Below are 18,303 nucleotides of genomic sequence, written 5' to 3'. Positions count from 1 at the left end.
ACACACACACACACACACACACACACACACACACACACACATGTATTACATGTCTACACATATTAATATTATACATGTCTACATATATAGAAGCTTTGAAAACATTTATCATGCCGTATACTTGTTTAGCACTTTTCTGAATGTATGTAATACTACAACAGAAAGTTATTTTAGTGGCTTAAAAGGGTAGAGGTTTATTTAACTCAAGCAACAAAAAGTTTCGAGGTAGGCAACAGAGAACCAGAATGGTGTCTTAACAATGTCCTTGAGATTCCAGGTTCCAATCTTTATGCTCTTTCATGCTCACAATATGAATTTTATCCCCACGGTTGCAAGATGCCTGTGTCACCTTTAGGCATTGCCTTGGCTTTAGGGGAAGAAAGAAGGCAAAAGGCCCAAAGTCAAAGGAAGTCTGCAGAATTGTGGATAGTTTTTATTTTAGTCATCATAATTTTCTATAGTTTCCAAAAGTTCCACAATGATATGCATTAATGTGATTTTAAAAGAAACTCAGCTAATTGGATGGGAATAAAGCAAAATTATTTTCTAATTTTCAACTCCAAGCCCTGTAGAGGTAATTCACAGGGTTTCCTATTGGGCCGAATCATTGCAGAATCCCTTCTATGCCTATAGCGACAGAAAAGTAGGCCTAAACTTATTCTTAGAGGGTGCGGAACAATGTACTGCTCCCTGATTCTCATATTATATGATGCATACAAAGACCATGTGTGGGGGGCCCCTAAATGCCATTCTTTGGAAGCAGAGGTGTTTCTGACCTGAAATAACTTGAGGAAAATGGCAGTGTCCCACACAGCCAGGGTTTGGTGTGTAGGTGTCTGCTGCTGCTATTCAACACTCAGATGCATATTTTATCCATTTTCTGGAGCTCTGCAGGGTAGAACTTAGCTCAGAATAATTAAAGAGAAATGCAAATCAAGAAGTAAGCTTGGTTATAATTTAATTCATTGAAAGAAGAAAAAAATGAAAAGCTATATAAAAAATATTTCAACCGAGTTGATTTCCTGAAAGATACCATTGATCACCATTTTTCTTAAGAAAATGACCTTTGAAATAGTTTGTGTTTTAAGCAAGTCAAGTGTATTCACTTTATCTGAATGATAATTCTTGAGGCTTCAATCTTGCACTTACTTTCAGGCATTACTACCAGAGAAAACTTGGTTACCAGCAGACAAACTCTGCGAGAGCTTCTGCTTGAAGGACCTGAACCTTTTTCTCCCTTTGACTTACCAAGATCTGTTTGGAGGCGGATCAGATTTCCCAGTGAAGAGAAGTAGGGAGTTGATACATGGTGGTTCTGCATTTCAAGAAGGTAAATTGTATTAAAAAAGAAACAAAAACCTATATAATTTTCAGACTTCACTTTTAATAGTATTTCTTTACTACCCATTTTGTATGACGTCCTAAGCTAAAACCTGAGGGTATTCAGAAAAAATTTTTCCTACCACAGGAGCCCTCCACAGCCACACCCTAGAGTCACCCCCACAGCCACTGGCAGTGGCCCCCTGACACTCCCAGCTACACTGATCTTTGAGTTCCTCTAAGGCATCAAGCTATTTCACCACCTTCTCTCTATCAGAAACACTCTCCTTTTCCCTCCTCCTGTTCTCATAACCCATTCCCCTCAATCTTGCCAACTTCTACTCAGCCATCACACCTTAGCTTAGACATTTCTTCTAAGAAAGCCACCTAAGCCCTCCCAAGTTTCTCTGTCTACATTTTCATTTAGAACTTTCTTCTGTTGACTGAATGTAAAAGGGTACAAGGAGACAAAAAATAAAAATGGCGTTTATAACTATATCTGAGGAGTCATGCTTATTCAACACGCGATGACATAAAACAAACATTTATTATTTTGGTCACCCCAAACAGATCTGTTGTCTCCCTACTTTGGAACCCCATAATTTTTCTGGTCTATATGCTGTATTACAGATCTCTTTATTCCTGTCTTGGTCCCCTTGAAGGCAGGGGTTTTGTCTTACTCATCTTGGTTCCCAGCAGGAATCAGTAGGGTGTTTAAACATGGTAGATATTAAAAAATATATTTAAATGAAATATAGTTCAATATAGTTACATCAAATTGGCCCTAAACAAAACTGGGCTCCAAGCTTGCCCCATGAAAGAGTTTCTATTCAGTCTTCCCAGCTGGGTTTACAGAAACTGATTGAAGTTCATAGTAAATATGGAAACAATACAGTTTCCCAAGACAAACCCAAGAAAAACTCTAGGCTAAATAGTAAAGTTTAATTTTTAGTGCCTTTAAAACCAAAGCATTTTTATAGAAATAAAAACTTGGAAGTCAATTGAATATCTATCAATAAATGAACTAGTTGAGTAGTTTAAAATCCATCTTTCCACTAGATTACAATTGGGCATTAAAATAATGTCATAAATCTATATTTGTTGATGAGAGAAGATGTTTATGACATAGCTTTAAACGATAAAAGCAGATTATATAAGTGATTTTTATCTGCATTTTTTAAGTGTGTGGGGTGTGTGTGTGTGTGTGTGTGTGTGTGTGTGTGTGTGTGTCCAAAGAAGAAAAGAGAAGCAGAGCCTGGCAGACTACACAACAAATATTAACATTGCTTCTGTCTGAGTGATGAGATTAAGAATAATTTATCTTCTGTTCTAAATATTTTCCTGAATGTTTACAATGAATAAAAACAGGAAAATAGTCAACTTTCATTGGAGATACAGTGGAGGTGGATAGCATGCCTATTTGTGGATGTCATGGTATCCTAAGGGATACACTAAGCTCTTTAATTGTAGTAAGTCCTTGCGTTATAGCTGAATTAATAACAGCTAAAATGTTTGCTATTGTTGTATGCCAGGAACTCTGCTAAGAAATTTACATAGATTAATTCTTTTGTTTATGTGTCACAACAACTCTTCCCCGCTTTATTTTTCTTTGTAGTACTAATCACTTTCTGACACTAAACAGTTTACTTATGTATCTCCTTTCTTGCATGTCTGGCCTCTCACTAGAATGTAAACTTCCTGAGGGCAGTGATATTTGTTTTGATCCCTGCTGGATCCCTGGTGCCTGACATCTTACTTAGTACTCGAATGAATGAATGACGAATGAACGAACAACCTTATGATGTAACTAACACTATTCCTATCTTACAATGAGGACTCTAAAAGAGGCTAAACGATTTGCCCACTCACACAGTGTGAAGTAGCAGAGCCATATTTCAACTCATGATTCCAGGATTTGTGTTCTGAACTACTCTCATCAAATACAACAAATCTTTGAATAAATCTGTCCTCCTTTTCCCATATGCAGTCATTATTCCATGAGAAAGGGAGTAAAATGTTGCATAAGAACTTGCAAGTGTGGTTTCTTTCTATATAGTCAATATTACTGTAATGGCTGTGTGTAGTGCCAGATGGGTGCTAGAGTAATTGGGGGGAGTCACTTCATGGATTGTATAAATGTCTAACTTTTTAAATTTTAAAATTAAAAAAAGAAAAAAAAATTTGCAAGTATAATTTTTTCTATTAAATTAGTATGATTATCACATAATAGATAATGTTCTATCATCTGCAATGGTCATCATAACAGGCATGATATTTTTCAGATCAAAAGCAGGAGGACCAGGGCCTATGAATCTAATTGAGTATTCACAAAATGAAGAAGAAAACCATAGTCTGAGAAATGGTCTTGAGGCATTTTTTTTTTTTTAAATGTAAATATAGGACGTGGTTCCATAGTGTAGCAGTTAGCACGTCTGCTTTACATGCAGAAGGTCCTGGGTTCGCGCCCCAGTGGAGTGGAGCCACGGTCCATGGTCTATGGCCATGCCACCCTAAATAAGCCCAATGTCTGATCTCGGAAGTTAAGCAGGATTGTGCCTGGTTAGTACTTGAATGGGAGACCACCTAGGAAGACCAGGTGCCATAGGCATAAATAAATAAATAAATAAATTAATTAATTGATTTTAAAAATGTAAATATAAGAAGTTGGACTGAACAGATAAGAATCCCCAAACAACAAAGATTTCTCAGGGAAGCTCAGTGCTGATTCTGGGAGAGAGTACTCGGAGCAGCAAACCCAAATGTTTGGGCCCATGGCTGGCCATGGCTGTTTTATAGTGTTCATCAGTTGGAGCATCCAGATAACTTGCTTTGATCACCAAACAACTTTTGACTATTGTGAAACTTTCCATGTGACAATATGTCAATTCCTGAGCATGTGGGATTTGAGAGGTAAGCAGCCACAGATAGTGTGTAAAGCTCAACGCTAACCATGGTAAGTGCCTGCAGGCCTTGGAGCTCAGGGGCGTAGAGAGAGAATCCTCTGACCAGCAGCTGTGTGTTCTCCAGCCTGTTTGGCAATTTGATTTCTCACTATTAATTAAGCAATTGGCATTCTAAATCATTAATGAGTCTTTTTTAGACTTAATTAATGTGAGTGAGTCCCTGTGGACCTGACAACCTTTGGGAGCTCTGATGAATTCAGTTTCTAAATCTTCAATGGGAAACCCAGCTCTGAACTGTAATGACAATTCTATCTCTCCCAACCCCCCAAGACACACATACTTGCACACAAACACATATATACGTATAGTCACATATATGAAATATGTACAACATGCAGATGCACACATAAACACATTCACATACATACACATATATACATCCACGAGGCCCGGTCTGACCAGACAGCCTCCCTGGATGACATCATTACCTCATCTTCCCATAAGTGCAAAACCATGCCATTGAAAAGATATGAAATATTTCCTTCAAGTGTGCTTGTATTTCTCTATCTTTGATGGTTGCCAGCTTTTGATCACAAGCAAACTCAGTTCAGCGCAGCTACAAATAGCAGTTCCCCACCCCCCCACCCCCCATAGCTCTGCATTAGACTGGTCCTAATGGCAACTAGTCAGCAGGGGTTGCTCCCCCTGGAGCAGGAATTGAGCAAGGTCACAGGGTTCCTGGACAGAGCTAAAGAAAAAAAGAACCACTTTTCTTGTCCCCCACCTATACCAGGCCCTCTCTCTGCAAGAGCTGAGAGCTGGCAAAGGGCAGCCCAGGGTGCCTTTATGGAACATCCTGTTTTATGTTGAAAAACATAATACTCAAACATGTGACTGCCATTGCATCTACCGCTTATACCTCTTACTTCTTGTTAATTCACTCAGAATATAACCTAAAGTCCTTTAAGGCCAGTATGAACAGGTCCCCAGCTACTGGCTGACTGCATTCATAGCATTCTCTCCTTCTTGCTTATTTCACTCCAGCCTCACTGGCCTCCTCACTGGTCCTCCAATGCACTCTCATGCTGCTGCCTCAGGACCTCTACACTTGCTGTTCCTTCTGCATGGTATACTCTTCCCCCACAGACATCCTCACAGCTTGCTCCCTCATTTCATTTAGGTCTTTATTCAAATATCACCTTATCAGAGATATTTTCCATCATACCTAAGTATAACAGCCCCTACCTCCTATTACGCCTCATTCTCTTATCCTGATTTATTTTTCTTCTAGTTCTTATTCCCCATCCATGTTTATTGTCTTCCTCTACTAGAATATAAGCTCCTTAAAAGGAGGGACTATGTCTGATTTAGTGACTCCCTATAAGAGTGTTCAGCCCATGGTAAGTACTCAATAAATATGTACTGAATGAACTGTGCTTTTTCGTCCCTATTTTCCTTTTTCCTAATTATTTTACCCACTGCTTCCAAAGTTATAAAATCCTCAAATAACATGTCGACTCTAGTAGGGTGTCATTCTCTCTGAATTGCCTGGCATGTAGTGAAGTCCTCCGCAGTGTTGGGCAGCCCAGCATGAAGTCATGAGCTCTGCTTAGGCTGAGAAAGGATTTCCAATGATTAGCTGGTTCTACAGAAATCAACCAAAGGGAAGATACTAAGGGGATTCTGAAGCCGTTCTAAGAGTAGAGAAGTGTTCTTTGTTTTAGGAAATTGCTCTAGTAGGCCTTTTCCTTCTAGAGCCTGGGCAGGATAGAAGAGACTGAGATAGGAAGGCAAAATTTTGCTCTCGTTCTATTATAAAAGAAATTTATATTGGTAAAAGAGGTTTTTATATATCGACGTTTTCTAGTTCCTCTGCCTGATTTAAAAACAAACAAACAAACAAAAAGTTTGAGCAGAGGCTAGAAACTTAAAAAATAAAGTAGAATGGAGAGGTTAGTCTGTTCAATGTGGCAGGAAGACCAAACTGAAGAAGAGATCAGAAAGGACTTCTAGCAAAGTTGGACGTTTCATATTCAGTTTTATTTTGTTTCAGGTTCCATGAAGAAATTTCCCACATTGACCCCACAGTGGCCTTCAATCACCTCTGTGGAATCCCAGTACCCCAATAGCACAGTTTAAAAACCATGGATCTAGAACCCAAAGCAAGAAGAATCTACCTTTTAATATTCTAGACAGTTGATCATTCAGCCTGACTTTGAATGATCTTTACCTACTAAGCAGCATGTCCCTGAGCCAGTTGTCATTGGTGTTCTTTCTCTTGAGCCAAATTCCTCAACCTTAGGACTTCTACTCATTGGTCCTAGTGGAAAAATCAAAATTACCCTAATTCCTTCCACATAACAGCTCTTCAAATCTTTGAAGGCCTCTTATATCCTTCCCTAAGTTGTCTTTGTTCCAAGTCAAACATGCTTAATACTCTAACTATTCTCAAGCTACTCTTACAGCTAATGTGCTATTTCGGAATCTGAAACTACTGATCCAATTGGAAAAACAACAACAACAAAACTCAGCATAGGAAGTGAGTTCATTTAAGACTAAAACAAGTTTAAAAAGAGGGGCACAGCCACATACACTTTGAGGGTAGTAAAGGAAAATGAAAGGTATCGATCTCCAACTCTGAAACCAGTCCAGAAAAGTGTTCCCTCCTGAACACTATGAAGGAGGATGGAAATCAGGTCCAACTTTGTTCAGCTGAGGGATGTACTTGGGATCATTCCTTAGCAGTTACCAAATCAGAGACATGGGGGATGGCTATTGGCAGTAGAGGCACTCAGTTCTTTCTATTATTATTCTTAACATCCCTAGCAGCTGAGTTCAAGAATGCAAGACAGTAAGTGCCTAGCATGGATTCATTGCTGCAAGTCTTAATTGACCACATGCATATCCACAGAGCTACTGACCCTTGCCCAGTGTCATGGAATCTACTAATTAAAAATGTGACATTCTTTAACCATGGATCCATCAGTTGTTTTGAAGCAGGATTATCAGTCTGTGAGTATTATTTCCTAATAATCATCGAATTTATGATTTGCATTGGTTTTGGTGGAGCCTGTGGGATGCCTCCCACAGAAGAGCTGAGTTTCACAGGTTAGGGCTACTTGCATAGCTAGAAAGTTTGTGTGACCAGCACACTACAAGAGCCCCAGCACTCCCACTACCAGAAACAAAACTTGGGCTTCCTGGTACCAAGGAGCTTCACATGCACAGTGGTGGTGGTTTGAGGCCTGGAAACGACGTGCATACCATGCAACCCAAAGGTGGAAGGATGAAGAAGCCTTTATTTGCAATATCAGGATCCCTTTCAATGTATATCCTTCTTCTGTATGGCTGTACTGTATCCTTTGCCTGTGATGAAGCTCTTCCATGAGTATAAACTGTTTGAGTCCCGTTCTTTCAGCAATTGAGCTTGAAATGATTAATAGATAATTAGTACAGTAGGGATGAGAAAGGACTTCAGATACAAGCCATTCTGAGGCCTGAAGGATGCTGCTGATGGGAGGGTGTTAGTATTCGGTGCTTAAAGCACACAGTTTTATAAGTGGATGTGATGAACTATGATACTTCAGTTCTGTTGGATGTCATAGGAGCACCTCTGGAACAACCACAGGGATGTTTTGGTTTGCTCCAATAGAAATGTATTTCTACCTTTGAAAAAGAATATATCCATCCAGAGTTGCCGCGTGTGTATGCTAACAGAGAAGGATCACAAACTCCTTTATCTTGCCCTTATACCTCTTAGAAGCGGCCTTGTAGTTTCGTGTATGAAAATATTTTCTCCAGAAATAGAATGTTGTAGACTCTTTTGAAACCTAATTAAGGTCATTGGTATTGAAGAAAATATCAAAGGTAATTTCATGAGAACATCAACAATAACACAGAGACTTGGGAAGGAAGTCAGTTCAGGAGGGGAATGTGTATGTATGAATGTACACACAAATACGTGTGTGTGAGTGTATATGCATACATACACACACATGTAATTTTCACACACCATGTTTATGTGGAAAATGATCTGTAATACAAAATGAAACTAAATATAATCATTTTATTCTCCTAGCTCTGGAGCTGAGCTGTATCTAAATCCATGCTCTGCAACTAGTTGGCTGTGATTGTGAATAAATTATTTAACTGCTCTGAGACTTGTTTCCTCATCTATAAAATGCCAACAATTTTTACTGTACAAAGTCCTCATAAAAATTAAAAGAAACAATGCATGTGCTATACATATCATTAAACTAATAAACACTACTGACAGATTTCCAGAGGAGCAATGTCGACCAAAATTTGTTGACTTCCTTTCCTCTCTCTGAGGGTCTGTGTTGTGTGAAAAGACAAGAAGGAAAAACATGGCCTCAGAGAAGGAGAGCCAAGGAGGAGAGAATTGCTTGAGCATAAGGGGAAATAGCATTAACTTTACTTATCTGTAATGGAGTAATCCCCTAGGAACCAGACAGGAAATCTCCTCTCAGTCAACAGACACAGGCAGCTAAAACATGGATCTCTTGACACCAGAGTCCTACCTTCCACCATCCACTTGCCATGGAGTCAGAGGCAGGAGGGCTAATCATCAGGAATGTGGTAGCGGTTGGCCTTAAAGGATCTCTGGAGTCCCTTGCCAGGATGTTTTATAAACTACAAAATGCTGTGCCATTTCATGTGCTTATTTAATCTGATTTTTACAAGTATCCTGAGAAAAAGCCGTGACTAAACAATCTGAGTTGTCCAAAGCCATGATTTAGCAAGGGCTGAATCACAATTCCAACCTAATTCTTCTCATTATCGTGGCTTTCTCCTTAATATCAGAGAGCTGCTTCCAACCTGATGGCAGATGCTGCTGGTGCCCTGACCCATTTTCCCCCACCTTACTTGAGTACACCAGCAACTGCATTAGACAGTTGTCAGTATGCTGACAACTCCTGCGTTAGGCACCTGCATTTCTCATTTCCTTAGAGGGCTTTCTTAGGACCATGGGAGCTTGCAAGGGACATAACTTGGAAAGGTGGGAGATGGGAGTTTAATGCCCCCCGGGACAATGCTCAACCAATAGGCTGCCTTTAAGCCAGCCTCCAGTTTCCAAAGATGCCCCCAGCACAGTGAGCCCAGGGGCTCACAGTGATGATAACCACTCATGGGACATGTCCTTTCCTGGCTCTTTTCCCTTCCTGTCTCACTTCCCCCACTTCCTCACGTGTGCTTCCCGGGATCACCTTCTATGTAAATAGCCAGCACTAAATCTCCCCGTCGCAACCCAGGTCTCCTTTTGGAGGAATCCAAACTGAGACAAATTCCAAAATTCATGTGGTTGCTGCTGATGATATTGTTTTTAATCGTACCATATTCCCGCCAAAAAAAAAAAAAAGTAATAATGACCTTTGGTTGCTGACCAGTTAGAACCTGATAACATTTTTAAGTCTTGAAAAAAGTGAAGATAACATTTCTGACAACGCAGCAAGTTATTTCTCCTATTTCACTAAGTATCTGTCTTGCCAGCAGTTGTCCTAATTTCAAAGCAGGGTCTCATGGCTTTAAAGGAGCTCCACTAACGCAGTTACACTCCAGCTTGGATTTTCTAGCTATTGACCAATAGATTTTAGAACATATCCCAAAAGTAGGATATTATTTCTCTATTCAAGAAAACAAATAACTGAATTCATAATGTTAAAATCTATAAACACGACCCAAGTATTCATCTTAGAGAAAATAAGAGCAATCATCTCAACATGCATTCTAGATTTATCAATTTTGCACACATATTTTAGGAAGATTTTGAGAGATTTCAATACAGTATCAAAAAATGACCAACCACTTTATTTTAGTAAAGGGAGATTGGGCAGTCGACTGTAACCATGGGCCAAAAGTGTTTGGATTTTAAAACATATATATATAATTCTCACATGAAAATTAGTAGTATCCCGACCCACTGAAGTATGCTGGTTATTTACTCTGCAATTTGTCCTGATTCAGATATGCCAGACTGATAAGTTATAGAAAATAAGTTCATATAACATGTTTAGTTTTATAAACTCTAACCATTTATTTAACAAAATGGAAATTTCTAATATCTAGCACTTTTCTACATTTAAAATTTCAGGGGAAAGAGATGCATGTTCTACAGTATGCATTATTACAAAAGAGTTCGTTATTAACTTAGAATGGTTAAAACATTTTTTTTAATGATTAGGATTCATTATCCTTTAGTGAAGCAAGGCAACATTTTTCTTGTGGAAAAAGTCTGCATTTCTTGTCAGAGGAGATATATTACTAGCACAATCTTCCCTCTTCACTCAGACCTGTCCATCCAAGGATTTCTTTCACTAATAAAACAGGTGGAAGTCCATTTCTCTATTTGGGTTCCCAAGTCAGATACAAATCCTTTCAATTTAGAGAAGAACTCAAACATATATAAACCAAAGGTGAAGGTGGTTGTTTCCATCCACTTTACTCGCATGCTGCTCTAGAAAGACAAGGTTTTCTTGGTGGTTGTGCTCATGTGCTGATCACTGTGCCTGTAGCTACCATTAGTGTGAATGTGTAGGAGGCATTTTGAATAACGTACGGCACCCAAAGGAAAGAACAACGGACCCCACAATTTGAATTATTGCTCTTTCAAATTCTGAAAGCCGATAATCACTTGTGCCGTGCAGACTCCGGGGGCTCTATCCCCAGGTGCAAAGTACACTTTCCAGGTTTCTCCAGTGCAAAGGCAGGGTGCACACCCTCATTAAACCTGTGCCTGATGATGAAGAGCAACTGCCCACTTTCGGCATTTATAAATAGAAGCCTCTGGTGGCTGTAGTCTAGCAGAATGCCCACTCTGGCGGGATGCTCGGTCACATGGACATCGCTCACAATGCCGCTGTAGAAAAACGTGTATCTGAAATGGAACGGAATAGGAAATTAAAAACTTTGGAAATCTTGAAGGACCACTATAAAGAAAACCACTTGGAGATAATAACCAATTTTTCAGTTATTAACTTCAAGTCACTAAGAGTTGTAATAATGTTGTCCTTCATACTTTAACCAGACCCTTCCCAGAGGCTAAAATGTGTAGCTCATCCCGAAAGATGAGCAGTTTTAATAATTTTGCTCCTTCTACATTAGGAATCAGTCCCATTGTGATTTTTCTCAACATTCTAATTCTTTCCCAGCTGCCCACATGTTTTTAAGTACCGCATTTATGGTGTGTCACTCTTTTGAATAAAACTCCTTTGAGGCTGCCATGTATTTTTAAAAGTACTGCAGGCTTGCCTTCCTTAAAATGTATTAATTTTACAGTTTAAAGATTTATAATAACTTATATAAAGACTTTTATAAAGTTTAAGAAATATTTTACTATTTTTGCCCAACTTCAGCCTTTGTATAAGCTCCTCATATCCCAAACCAACTTTCCTTTTCATCTTCTAAATGCTTTTGCAGCCTTGTGGCTAAAGGGATTGCCTTTGACTTATCTTTTCAATTCAAATAAATTCAATTTAACAAATATTCATAAGACATATCTGTGTGTCCAGCACTTTACTAGGCCCTTTGGGGGTATATATATATATATCCCAGAGTATGTATATATATATATATATATATATATATATATATATATATATATATATATACTATTCTTGTCCCCCAGGAACACGCACTCTATTGAGCAGGAAAGTAAAAATTGTCGATGACTTAAACAGGGGCTAGAGCTGAGACTCCAGCTCAGGGCACAGATTGGTAAAGTATTGACTAAATGCATTTAATGGACCTATTTTTAGTTGTGAGAAGAAAGGGTCAAGGCCAGTCTAGGATGGAGAAATTGCTCAACAGAAGAAGCTAAATAGCTTTGTAACAAAAAAAAATGATAACATGTTATGAGTTTTCTGTAAGTGTGAGAAATGGAAGGTGGGGTCGTGAAAGCGGGGGAAGGAAAGATATGAAGGATGGAAGAGAAGACAGATGAGGGAAAATTCTTGGGTTATAGTAGGTCTGAGGGGTGGGAGAGACACTAGGGCAGACTGGAGGTTCTAGAACCTGGATAAGTGACTCTAACACAGCAGAGAAGACCAAGGACCTTTAAGACCTGTGATGTCTCTTAAAGGCCCAGAAACTTGAGTGCATGTATATTTGGGAAATGGCAATTTGGCAACTTCATGGCAGAATGAAGCTCACATGAAAGGGCAGAGGTCCACGAGAATGGGATAAGACTTAATGTGGTGATAAAGGACCTTTCCAATGCCTTGCTAATGAGAGATGTGACATAACATTATGAAGTTCTAGAATCTGTAGAGCAGGCAAAGGTTGCAGGTGGCAGTGATGGGGAGTAGCTGGGGCTCCTACAGAATGCTTGGGGAGCAGATGGGCTCATACTCAGACTAAAAAGATGGTCAGGCTGGATAGGTGGAAAAGAGGGAGACAGAGATCCAAGCTGCGGGGGCAGAAGCAGCAATGATGAGGTGGCAGAACAAGCCTGTACGTCATGGAGAACATCACCATCTGCCTGAGAGGTTTGAAAGGGACATGTAAATGGCTCTGAGGATATTACATGGATAGGTAAGTCAGGGGCCAAGAACTAGACCTGCCTTGTTCAATACAGCAATCACTAGCCACGTGTGGGCACTTAAAATAAATAAAAATTAAATAAAATTCAAAATCCAGTTCTTCAGTCCTACTAATATTTCAAGTGTTCGATAGTCACATGTGATATCATTTTTAAAAAAGTTTTGCAAAATGTTCTTTTGCACAGTACTGGTCTAGAGGATTCTGAATGCCCAAATGAGCCATATCCTTACCCCTGCGTGGCAGGCCCCTGGTGCCTGGAGGCCCAGCCCCATTCAGTCCCTCCCCACCATGGAGGCCAAGGATGGACAGACATTCTTGAAGCCTTGTCTCCACCAGCTCTGCAGGGCCTGGAATCTTTCCTGCCCTGAATCTGCCTCTGTTTCCTCGTGAGCACATCAGTTTCTTCTCCGACCTGAACTCCGACATGAAACCAAGCCTGGGGCCTGAAGCCCTGCCCAGCTTCCGCCTGTTCCTCCTCGGGATTGCTGGTCCCCATTCAAACAGGGATCATCCAGAAGCCTGACTCTAGACACTTGTGTAACCCTGCGCTAAGACCCTCATCCCAAGTTGCCGCCCCCACCACCACCCTGTGAATCTCACTGCTAACCCAGACTGAGCCTGAACCCTTTTTCGACCCTGGTGGCTACTCCCCTCAAGGCCCCTCATTGCTCAGCCTGTTCACATCCTTTCTGACTTCTCATCTTTGCTGTGATCCCATCTGAGTTCTGATACCACTGCAGATGTTTGTAGATTTTTGAGCAGAAAAGGATGGGACATGGTATAAACGATGTTTTAGAAATAGTTGCCAGTTTTGACACATAGGATAGCTTGGAGTGAGTGGAGAATAGAAGGTACAAGCATGTTGGCTGTGGATGAAACTGGTAAAGGAGGTGTGGAAGCCTTGAACTGGGATGGGAAGGTTAGGAATGGACGGGAAGAAATTCAGTTGATTCTTTCTTCTCAGACTCTCTTCATTTCTCCTTTCAATTGTGACATCTTAAAGCTTGGATTCTATGCAAGTAGAATCAAGGTTAATACTGCTTGGTTTAAAATCATGAAGCCAGAAAAAGTGAAAAACACAGGAGGGTCTGTTACAGCAGTTCTCTCAGTGTCTTAAAGGCCAGGGGTGCTGTATTTGAAACATGAAATGAAGGTACCTGAGACCTGACCTCACTGTGACCACACACGTAGGCACATTCTTCTTCCCAGAATTTATTGAACCTACCCTGGGCCTGAAAGAGCCAAAGACCAAAGTTGTTGAAACTGTTGAACAAAACATACAATTCTGTTTTATAAAGTCTAGATTTGTCATTGGAGGCTAGTCTTTGGTTTGTGTTTTTAAGAGTTCAAGTGTCCAAGGAAATCTTCATGAAATCAATATACAGTTTCAGCTCTAAATCTACTAATTATAAACTCCAGATTTGAGTGATTTTCAACTCTGGGCAGGGGTTGGGTCTTTAAACACTGCACAGTGCTGAATATCAATTAATCGTAATTGCTCTGACTTGATGAAATGTGACTTTAAATAGCTCTTGGAGATGGTGTCCTTATGAACCATGTCAGAGAATCAAACTGTCAAGTAGGATGCAGCAAGAAGAGTGTAGCCCGAGATATGCAAAATCCCAATCTGTGGGCCTTTCTCTGGGAATCTGCAAGCACTGAAGGCTTCCTTTTTAAAGCATGACATTTGAATAATGTCTCACATTGTATGATACTTTACAATTTCAAAGCTCTTCCCCGTACCTGATTTCATGTGATCCTCACAACCCTAAAAAGCAGCAGACCTGGCATCACTGCCCCTTGACAAGACAGATGAGACATCTCAAGTGTGCTCAAAGAGGTTACCAACTTCTGTTAAGTAGCCAATAGAAGGGTGAAGCCAGGGCTGAAATCGGGTTTCTGGCTCCTAGCCCAGTGCTTTTTTATGAGACCATCCTGTGAACATATTCAGATCATGACATGGTTGTCCTTAACTCTCTGAGACTAACAGGTTAATGGCTTTTTCACATCAACCAACTAAACAATACTGATAATATAGAACAGAGGTTAGCAAATTTTGTCTGTGATGGGCCAGATGGTAAATATCTTAGGCTTTGGGGGCCATTCAGTCTGTGTTACAACTAGTCAACTTTGCCATTGTAGCAGAAAAGCAGCCATAGACAAAATCTAAACAAATGAGCATGACTGTGTTCTAATAAAACTTTATTTACAAAAAAGGCAGTAGGTCATATTTGGCCTGTGGGCTATAGTTTGTCAACCCGTCATATAGACCAGTGGGGGGAGGAGTTGGGGACTCACCTCTTCCTCACTCCTGTTGACTCCTTCTCTGAGGAGGGAACTCTTCTAACATTACACTTGTGGTCTCTCCCCACTCTGGGATGAGTTTAGAAGAAAAAACTGGCCATGTATGGCCCGAAAGTCCCATCTTCTTCCCCATCTCTTGGCTATGAGATTCCCAAGGAGATACGCATTCTTCCCTATTTCTTCAGAGACCAACTCTGCCTTGCAGGGCAGGGAAGCTGGCCTGGCCAAGGCTTTGGGTAGCTATAAGTCTGTCTATTAATAGGATTCAATATAAAAAAACCTTCTTGTTCTCAGGTATGAACCACATTCTCTAAATAAATCTGTTTCCTCAGTAATCAGAGAAATGGTTTAGTCTCCACTTACTTGACTCTCTTGTTTTCCTTCTTAGTTGGCTCAGTACTCGGGCAGAGAAGGGGGATGCCATTTATTAGGCCCTCAGAGATTTCTGCCTAGACATCAACTCAAGAGACTTTGATAAAGAGGGGACAGGCAGGGCTCCAACTTACCTCTGTGGCTCAGAGCAGTGCATGTACCATGATGTCTCCCCTTGTCCCAGGGCACCGGCCTGCACAGCTGAGCTGGAGCAGATGCCAAGTCGATAAGCTGGGCAGTCTGTGACTGTGGTTTCCCAGTAATGCTGGCCACAAGCAGGCAGCTCCTCACCCAGCACTGATGGGATTCTGTAGGAAAAGTTGATGAGGATTTGCCAGACTTTAGCTCATAAACATCAACATTCACAAACTTACACATGGTTTATTTTAGGCAGGATTTTATCCTTGGAAACTGCTGGAATTTGACTAAAGACCTTCATTGTTCATTGTGCCCCCAACTTTGACCTGATTACTACAGAATTCCCTAAACCCTCAATATGCATTTGATATATTTCCACTGCCACATATACAACATACTGCATACTGCATCTCTTGAAGGAGCTGGGAACCAGGAAATAACTAGAATAAGGGTAGGACCAAAAGAAATAGCATAATTGCTGCTTTCAAAGCGAGTGAGAAAATACCAGCAAAGCAGGTGAGGAGTTCCAAGAGAACATAACTTGCAAAGTTTTCTTCCAAAATTTGCAAAAAAGAGTCTCCAAAACCTTTTTTAACAATGACTTCCAGTGTCTGATGACTTAATTGAGCACAGAGACCAATGAGGTGCTGCTCTTGAATGGCAAGATGGTTGGTGAGGCCAGAGCAGAGGGGAGTGTGGAATTAACTATGTGCGATGAGTGTGCTTTGTAGAGGCCTGTGGTCAACAGTCTTTGGGACGCTGGCCTCTTTGGACTGCAGTAGGTGCGCCTGAGAGGTTGTTGAAAGGTCTCTTTCTGTTTCGCCTTAGTTATTTTTATAATAGGCAAGAGAAATGAACCAAAGCACTTGCAGCTGCTGATGGGTAACCTTGTTTTCATGAATTGCTCTGTTTTGCTTTGAAATAGCTGAGACAGCAAAAAAGCATTTTTAATTTAAGCAGCGTTAATATTCAATCAGCACCCTTTCCCTTTCCCCTTTAAGATGAGAAAATGATTAATGCAAGGGGACGTGTTTCATTTTCTCATGTCTTTACCCAACAACCTCATTTCAGAGAGGTGGCTACAGACAGGACCTTGCTCCTTGGAGCAAAGCCATCTGCTTAATATCTATGAGCTAATTTTTAGGTTAATAATAAATAAAGTTCTATAAAATAATAAATAAAATTCTATAAAATACATTACAGTTATCATCAGTTATTATGCAGTTATTATGTATGAACTCATACCAACCAGCCTATTTCTTTTCTTTTTGATTTTTGGAGAAATCCAAAACAGTCAGAAAGGCCCAGTCTATTCGATTTATTTCTTAAATCTCCCCCCTCCGCCGAATTCATTCAATCTGTATATCTTTAGCATCTGCAGTGTCCTAGGCCCCATGCTGGATTCTGGGGATTCAAAGATACAGAAGATAGGGCTGCTGCTTAAGGATTCCTCAAGATCGAGTAGCTAAAAAATGACTTCATACGTGCTCAGACCTTTTTATAGATAAGATCAAAGGCGGCTAGGGCCAGAGAAGGCTTGGCTGTTTCCAAGAACAGGTACCGCCTGAACTGGGCCAGACACATGCGAATAGCAACCTCAGAGGAAAACAGTGCAAGTCATTGTTGGTCAGCTCAGTGCTTTATTGTGTGAGCTTTCTGGCAGCCCACACCAGGGCACATCAGTGCCAACAGCAGCCTGTGTTTCACAGGAGTTACAGTTTTTAAAGCCTTTCACGTATTTTCTTCCAGTTGACCATTTTGACCCTCAAAATAATCATGAGAGATTGCAGACAAATTGCAGAGCAGTCTCCCCACTGTGCCCTCAGCTTTTGGCTCTTCTTGACTTTGATGCTTCTTTCTGTGGTTGCTATGGAGGGTAGGGTATGGGCAAGAAAGTCTGAAAGTCCTACATGTGGCCAAAGGCAGAAACTCAACAAAATGTCATTCTCTTCTAGTCTTCAAGTGGATGCAAAAATCTGGTTTGCTATTGAAAATAGCAAGAGTTCACCTGGATTATTTTTCATTAAACCAGAGATAATACCTTAAAACTGCCTATGTTTTAAATAGCAAAGAGTTCACCTGGATTATTTTTCATTAAACCAGAGATAATACCTTAAAACTGCCTATGTTTTAAATAAACCATCTGTGCTTATATTTCCAATGAAAATACTGACACTTGCTCCAAGTTATAAACTATCTCTGTCAATTTTCCCCTAGTAATGAACCATAACCAAACTGTATGGTCGTGCACACACTTATATTCAATATCACATATCCAGGCATGGTCATTAAATGAAAAATATGCACTGTGAGGCCACACTAAAATAACACACCCTCAGAATACTCTATTGCAGAGGCATCCTGTACTTTCTTCTTCTACTTACTCTGTCAGCCGTCTTCTCTCAGCAAAGCTGATCACTGTCCCATTTGAAGAAATTTGCAGAGCAGGATGAGCTGTTTCTCTCAACAAGAGAAATCTGGTTCCTATTGCAGTTAAGAAAATAGGATTATAACATTGCCACGATGTCAAGTACTGTCCCTAGGCCAAGTCCCATATTTCAGATGTTAGTCTCCCTTGACCCTGACATCAAAATCCTCCACTCGGTGTTTTCAGATCCACAGTAAAAATTTCATAAGGCATTAGTGAATGCCAGTGCCTTTACTGGTACACCTCCTGTACCAGAGCTCGCTATGCTATGCAAAGTAT

The 18,303-nt window shown here is 40.3% G+C and overlaps 1 protein-coding gene across 1 annotated transcript in view; it reads right to left on the bottom strand.

Moving 5' to 3' along the window:
- Window positions 1-10,266: 10,266 nt before the first annotated feature.
- The window catches only part of CMYA5 (cardiomyopathy associated 5), a 97,933-nt gene continuing 89,896 nt past the window's right edge, over window positions 10,267-18,303 (bottom strand). Inside the window, exons 12-13 of the mRNA XM_011377392.2 lie at window positions 15,593-15,766; window positions 10,267-11,118 (exon numbers count right to left, since the gene is read on the bottom strand). Of these exons, the coding sequence (XP_011375694.1) occupies window positions 10,872-11,118; window positions 15,593-15,766 (421 nt within the window). The 3' untranslated portion in view covers window positions 10,267-10,871. The remainder of the gene's footprint in view (window positions 11,119-15,592; window positions 15,767-18,303) is intronic.

The sequence above is a fragment of the Pteropus vampyrus genome, unplaced genomic scaffold, assembly GCF_000151845.1.
Source record: "Pteropus vampyrus isolate Shadow unplaced genomic scaffold, Pvam_2.0 Scaffold11, whole genome shotgun sequence".
NCBI lineage: Eukaryota > Metazoa > Chordata > Mammalia > Chiroptera > Pteropodidae > Pteropus > Pteropus vampyrus.
Note: the sequence above shows the minus strand (reverse complement) of the source record. Positions and strands in the feature narration are given on the sequence as shown.